This window comes from Impatiens glandulifera, chromosome 6 (assembly GCF_907164915.1).
Source record: "Impatiens glandulifera chromosome 6, dImpGla2.1, whole genome shotgun sequence".
NCBI lineage: Eukaryota > Viridiplantae > Streptophyta > Magnoliopsida > Ericales > Balsaminaceae > Impatiens > Impatiens glandulifera.
Window position 1 is genome coordinate 24812683 of NC_061867.1, and position 7822 is coordinate 24820504.

At 34.3% G+C, this 7822-nt stretch overlaps 1 protein-coding gene across 1 annotated transcript; it reads left to right on the forward strand.

Moving 5' to 3' along the window:
• Positions 1-5806: 5806 nt before the first annotated feature.
• LOC124942496 lies at positions 5807-7422 on the forward strand. The gene is made up of 2 exons (XM_047483015.1): positions 5807-5851; positions 7043-7422. The coding sequence occupies exon 2, from the start codon at positions 7065-7067 to the stop codon at positions 7272-7274; it is 210 nt and encodes a 69-aa protein (XP_047338971.1). The 5' UTR covers positions 5807-5851; positions 7043-7064; the 3' UTR covers positions 7275-7422.
• Positions 7423-7822: the final 400 nt, after the last annotated feature.

The following is a 7822-nucleotide window of genomic DNA, read 5'->3' on the forward strand; positions in this document are numbered from 1 at the left end:
TGTGATGTGTCTGTCAGCAGCCGGCTGTCCGAATGCAATGTTGTCTTTTCCAAGCCTTTGTCTTGATTTACCTACATTCATAGACAACAGAAAATCTGGTTCCCATTTTTCTTTGGGTACGCGGTTGATTAGTCCCTTGGGTATCCAAACTTTAATAAATCGGATAGCTTTCCCGGTTATGGTTCTAATTAGTTTTCTTGTGCAAGACTTGACATCTTTCTGCTGTCCTAAGAGTGCCTTATTTGGGGATGGTCTTTGGTTTATCCTATGCGGTTGAGAATTGGCTTGCCTACTTTTGAACCGGTTGGCTTTCCTTTTCTCAGGGTGAAGCCATTTCTCAGAATCAGTCGGACCTACATATGTTAATTTGTCTTCCGTATAATAGGCAGTTAATTCCTCTTCAGCGGTTAAGGAGCTTCTTATAAAACTTACAAAGGGAAGATCATTTTTTGTGAGCCTTACTTTGTCTAAGTGTTTTTGGCTTTGGGATCTATTGTTTTTGTAACCTAGACCAAATATGCAAGTAGGGTGTCTTTTGTAACTACACATTTTTCTTACCATTTCACTAGATCTCTTCCATGCGGCCATTACTAGAGGTGGGCATTTTCTTCCTCGGTCAATTCTTGAACTGGCTCATTGAGCAGTTCGGTTTCAGAGGGTAGTTCAGGTGCTGACTCGGTTTCTAAGGTAGGGGTTTCATCAGGTTGTATGATCTTTGGTTCGGTCAGAATGAGTACTATGAGGTCGGCTCTAAAGTTGGGTTGCTTAGGTAATAGAGTTAGTAGGTTCTTATACTCTGCTACCATATCATTCAATGCATTATATAACTCATCTTTAGTAAATTCTTCACAAGGAAAGTCAAATACATGTTCCTCATTTGCCATGAGCCATGTGAGTTCATCATCACTGTCATTGTGAGCCCATAAGCTTCCTCCATCATCGGTTATCAATGCTTTCTGAACCTCACTTCCTTCACCGGTTTGTTGATAGTTATTTCGGTTATTTTGATTGTCCGGTTTCCGGTCATCTCTCCTCGGTTTTCTGCATTCCCACTTGTTTTCCTTGGTTCTTTCATTTCCCTCGTGAATCTGTATAACCGTTTCCCATGTTTCATTTACGGTTTTGCAGTCTCTGATCTTGTAGTACGTGTTTCTGTCTACACCGTTGGAGATCCGGTTTCTGGCATGGTTATCCAGATTATTTCTTCTCTTATCTTCAGCTGTCTAGTCCTTTCTGTCATTGTCAATGATTATCGGTCCTTCGGCTATGATGAACTAAATTTCGTCATCCATGGTGATTAAATGCAGGTACATGCGTGCCTTCCAGTTGGCAAAGTCATCACATTCTAGCATTGGTGGCCTATCAAAAAACATGCTTGCTTGAGTATTGAAACTAACTGCTCTGATACCAATTGTTAGGATCTAGGTCGTGGCTGGAGGACCAGGGTTGGGCCGGTTAGCGCGTCTCACTCAAAGGGTGGTGATTAATCCGGTTAGAGATCAACACCGGGGTTTCAATACTACACAAACTGTCACAAACCCTTGAACCAGGTTCAAGCGCGGAAGATGTTTGTTTCAGGTTGAAGCAGCACACTCACGAGATAGGCAGAACCGGTTTTGGATAAGACAGGTTTGGAAATTGATGGTTCGGTTTTTGGGATTCAGAGATTTAGTTTAGGTAGAGTTGAATAGGTTATAGCGGTGTAAATGGGTTAGTACAGATCGGTTAGAATGTAGAACCGGCAGAAAGTAAATAACAAGACAGATTTTTATGGATGTTCGGAGATAAAACTCCTACGTCACCCCTTCCTCTCGAAACCGCGAGAAGGATATTCACTAAGGAATACAAATACAATCCGATCGAGACTTATTTCCTGCTCGATAACACCCGTACAATTTACACCGAAATTGTAAATACACACTTCAACTTTAGCACTTAGGCCTTTTCTAGAGAGAGAACACAATCTTGTCACTTGTAAATTAATTGTTCACTGTGTCCCGCTTAGAATCTCTTGTGTCTCTCATTTACTCTTCTTCAGCTGCTCCTTTTATAGGTGAAATATGCCAACGGTCATATTTCACTTCCTTGAGTTTGATTGGCTGAGCAGAGGTTCAGTGTTTCAGACCTGGCGATCAACTTTTCAGACCTGGCGGTCTGTTCTTCCAGTGTGTAAGACAAACCTGCTAGGTTTGTCTTTTACTCAATATGGTGACTGTTGGTTAGACAGTTGTCTGTACTTGGAAGATTGCCTTTCTAATTTATCCTGAAGTGGAATGATCTTGTAGGACGGTCTTCTGCAGCCTGCAGACTATCCTCAGACTTGTATGAATATGGCAATGTTCAGTCTGTTCCTTTGGTATCATTCTCAACAGATACCCGAAGTATCTTCTTATGCTGGTCGGTTATTTGTCTTAACCGAATGGCTTCCGGTTATTGCTATGACTTCTGGTCGGTTAATGACCGACTATCTGGTGTTTCCAGCCTTCGGTTTTGACCGATCTTGCCTTCTTTGTGCGGTCATGTTTCTGGTCGGTTTGATAACTTGACCGGTGGAGCTTCTTAACCGGTTGAGTTCTTTGACTGGTTGAATTCTTTACCTGTTCCAGATGACTTCACGTTTTTCATAGCTTTAGGTTAACCGGATGACTTCATGTTTTTCATAGCTTCAGGTTAACCGGATGACTTCAGGTTTTTCATAGCTTCAGGTTAACCGAATGACTTCAGGTTTTTCATAGCTTCAGGTTAACCGGATGACTTCAGGTTTTTCATAGCTTCAGGTTAACCGGATGACTTCAGGTTTTTCGTAGCTTCTTCTGGCCGGTTTGATATTCAACCGGTTAGATTTCTTGACCGTTCTTTCGGTTTACAACTCAACCGGTCCTGAACTTGAATCTGTCCGGATTTCTGCACATAGGTTGAACATGTTCGGATTTCTACACACAGGTTGAACCTGTCCGGATTTTGAACTTCTTGACCGAACCGGTTGACCGAACTCCGGTTGACCGAGCCGGTATACATTGTCGAGCCGATCTTGCCTATAGGTAAATTTCGGATTTTGCTCAGCTTGCTTGAAATAGCAAAACTTTAAATATTATTTGTTGTCGGTGAGATTTGATCCCTGGTCACATGTGTGACAGGCATGGGTGTTTACCACTACGCTACAGCACCTTCTTCTTATATTTAAACCAATTAATATACTTGATATGACTTAACGGTTTATTTTCTAACATATATATAGATAATGAGAGAGAAACTATTTATGTAAATTAAAAAAAAATTATTATTATTGATTTTATAAGTTAAGGTTTTGTTTTGATAAAATTGAAAATTAAGATCTAAATACTAATTTTAAGTACTTAATAACTTAAATATTTAGAAATAAAAACTAAAATTAACAAATAGAAACACTTTAACTTTATAAAGAAAGAATAAATAAAAATTAAAATTAACAAAATAGAAATATTTGAAAATCTTGAAGAATAATTTTTCTATCAAATCAGAACGTGTTAATATAAAGAAAGAAATCAAAACTAGAATAGACAATTCGGTTTATCCCCTTTCATTGCAAGAGGAAGAGGAAGGGAAATAGGAAGGACAAGGAGAAGATGAAGATAACCTATTGAATCATCAGGTTGGTATGGAAATAAAAATCATGTTGGGATAATTATGATTTGATACAGTTTGTAATCTATGTTTCTTGTATGTTTGATTGCTACTAATCAGGTTTTTAGGTCGTTTGATTGTCATGTTTTAATAATAGCTAAAATTTGTCTAGCTTTAATTCTTGACTCTCTCACTTTTGAAATTTTAATGAAATAATTTAACCGTTTAAAAAAAATATTTAATTTTTAAATAAATAAATAATTTTACTAAAAAATAAAGTTAATATATTTGAATAACAAATATTAATTAATTTATAAATATATCTCATCTAAATTAAATATTTATAAAAAAAATTATTCAACTTTCTTTTATATAAACTAACTCTAAATAATCATTATAAATAAATTAATTAATTAATTTAAGTTTATATTTTTGTCAGTTTAATAAAATAAAAATATTATAATGTAATTTTAAAAAAGAAATATATATATATATATATATATATATATATATATATATATATATATATAAACATCTCTCATCAAATTGGAGCAATACCTAAGGTTAATATAATGTTATCTATTGTACCATTTATACATAATTTAAAATTAGGAAAATATTGAGTTATAGTGAAAAAATGTTAAAGATACAAGATTTTGGATAAGGAGAGGTTATCGATATTCAGACTTATTTGTCTGTCTTGTTTTATCAATTAAGTTTTTAACTATGGTTGAGACTTTTGCTAATGTTTACTTAGTATTTAAAAGTTTTAATTTGAATGGGTTTAAAGTTATGCTGAATATTATGAACAAACATTGTATCCTCAACTCTATCAATCTTTTATCTACTATGTTTCGTCTCAGTCTATATGTGTAAATGTTAATCGATTTGAGATTAATTTTAAATAAACTCATTTAAGAATTTATAACTTATATAGTAATTAAGGTATTTGAAAATAACAAGGTCTTATAAATTGCTCAAAAAATAATTGTCACAAAGAACTAAATTTTAGATAATCCAACAATTGGATAATCATGCACTAAAACTAGTGAAAAAGATACAATAGATTTATTATTAATCACCTTAAACAATTGTCTTTCTAGGCAATCTTACAACATCAAAAGATGCAAAGAACATTAAATAACGAAAATAGCCAACAAAATCCGAGTTAGAAGGTAAAACAAAACACTGAAGGAATGGCCCTTCGCTACAAGGGATGACCCTTCGCGTGACCACCGTGCCGCTACGCGTAACGCGATGTGCCTTCGCGTGACGATTGTGCCGCATCGCGTGCCGACCGTGCCGCTTCGCGTGCCGACCGTGCCGCATCGCGTGCCGACCGTGCCGCTTCGCGTGCCGACCGTGCCGCTTCGCGTAACGCGATGTGCCATTTCGCGTAACGCGATGTGCCTTCGCGAAACACGATGTGCCATTTCGCGTAACGCGATGTGCATTCGCGAAACACGATGTGCATTCGCGAAACGCGAAGTGAATCTTCCCTGAAACGGAACCCATATGATCTGCAAATATCATCATCGACAAATATGAACAATAAGATAAACAAAAATATGAACCAATATGAACAATAAAAACATATTAAATTGATTAAGAACAACATAAATCGTTTGAAATGAAGATAATAGAAATAAGAACAATATAATGAACATCGATTAAGGGTTAGGGTGTTAGGGTTTTCCTATCTTTGATGTTTTTCTACGTCGCTCTAGCCGTAGTCGTCGTCGTAGCCTTCGTCGCCGCCGTCGAACAAGAGCATATAGAGAAGAGAGAGAAAGGAAATGAAAAAAATTGAGTATTTATATAAAACCTAATCCACTTCGCTAGCGTTTCGCGAAAAGGGCAATTTCGTCAAAAAAAAAATAAAAGACCACGAACGCAATTTAATTTATGTTTTGCCACCCCCTCAAATAAACCAATCTTTGAGGTCATTTTCTCAAATTTTCCGGAGAGGAGTGATAACTGAGAAGGTAAGATTGAAAAAAAAAAATAAACATTGGGATTTTATCTCATTTGGTCAAACAAGAATTATTTGAAAAAAAAAAATCAGGAAAAAAAAACAATAACCCTTTCATCAAATAAGCTTAATGGTAATGGTAGAAGTTGAGAATTCTGATGATCACCGTATAAGTTGAGGGGCTAATTTGATATTCTTTCTCAAATAACATTTTTTTTTGTTCAATAGAATCTTTCAGTATTCTCCTTCCAAAGAAACTAGGGTTTAACAGAGCAGGTATTCTCTCTCTCTCTCTCTCTCTCTATTTCTCCGCACGCAGGCATGTGAATGATATGTTAGAGTATTTTCTGATTGATTTGCATCCAATAGTTTTCCTATTAATAATCTGCGATCTGTTTCAAATCTGGCAACTTCTTGAAACCATAATTATATTTCAATTTTGCCTTCACTTACTTTTCTTCGTCGATTGCCTAATTTCTCAAGCATACGATCTTTAGATTGCTTGTTGAAGAAAATGATTGTTTCTCCTAGAACGCGAATACATTGCACGAACATAAAGCTTGATTTTTAGCTTTGGGGTTAATCATAATTGAACAATCGAAGAACATTTATACTAACTTATATATTATTTAGTTGACAAAATTCTTTAATTAGTTTGGTAGAACTACTTTGGCTTCACTTGTTCAACTGAAACTGATCTGGAATTAGAGTTTTAAATCCAATTCTATAAGAATTGACATTGAATTGAAAATATCGTTGAACTGTAATTCTTAAGAGATTTGTTTGTATTTGTTCGAACTAAAAATTAAATACTTGTTTTTAATTCTGTAAGAATTCAAATTCTAAATCCAATTTCATTTTTTATGTCCTTAAAACAAACAACATAATTTGGATTTCCCCTATAATTCCATTGTCAATGTCAATTGACCTCTAACCAAACACATCTGTAGCTTCCTTAATGTTGAATTCTATTTGTTGATCTATTGTTGGAGCTATCAATATATAGATTCCATTTCAAAAGAACTATGGATAGATCTCAGTAATAATCCGCGAGAAACAGATATTATTTTGTTTGGTAAAAAAAGTGTTGCTGTAACAATCTAGGTGATTGTAAATGTGGCTGCTGGATCCTAATGAGAAAGCACCAATTTTTGTGGAGAAACATATTACAAGTTGAATTTTATACTGGAACGATTTCATTTAGGTGACCTTCATTAGAGAATGAAACAGCAAATGAGCTGAATATATTTCAGGATACATAAACAAACTCACTTAATATGTGTTAAATTTGTTGATACCATCCTTTTGCTCTTTTATCATTCTTTTGCCATTGTTTAGAATGTACATTTTTCTTTACTTCCTCATCAATTGGCACAATATTCTAATTTCAAAGTAATGGTTCGAGTCACTTCTTTATGTTTCTCAATATTATCATGTGAATTTTTTTTCTCTGTTTCTATATGACAGACATCAATTTGTTGTTGGCGATATGGCTGGGGGATTTAGTAACCTCGGAGCAAAGACAAAGAATCTAGTTGTTGCAGGTGGATTGACAAGCTTTGTGTTGGGAGTTTATTTTTACACAATGAGAGCTGTTGGAGGTACTGATGAACTTCAGGTAGCCATTGATAAATTTGAACAGCAAAAACATAAGAATGATGAGGGTGCTGATGAAGAAAGCTTGGCAACTAAGGCATGAGTCATGATATTTGTATATACATGTTAATGAAACTAATCTCTACGGATGATATGATACTCTCAAGACTGACATTTTGACTTTTTTTTATTTGTGTTGTTGTTTTGTGTTAAAATCATTAATAATAAAATGCAATTACTTCCATTATCCATTTATGATTCTCCCTTTTTATTTGTTACAATGTAGGTCATATCAACTTTTAAAAAATTGAAACGTTCGGTTATAAACATTTCCCAAAAAATAATAATTGATTTTTCCAAAAAAAACTTTTAAAAAATTGAAAATAAATTAACTTCACATTTGAAAATATAACTTAGTGAGACACTTTCTTAAAATTTATTGATGGTCAGAATTCATATATATATATATATATATATAAAGAGGGAGTTAATCTACTATTTAAATTTTTGAATAGTGTTTTTGATCCGGTGGTATTTGGAGTTTTTTAAATTTATCGCTTTATTATTATTATTATTATTATTATTATTATTATTATTATTATTACCAAATTATATTATTTTTATCCCCATTTTTTGGTGTCATGCTCTACT

Coding starts and splice junctions, on each gene's coding strand:
- LOC124942496 (XM_047483015.1), top strand. CDS start 7,065: ATGGCTGGGGGATTTAGTAACCTCGGAGCAAAGACAAAGAATCTAGTT.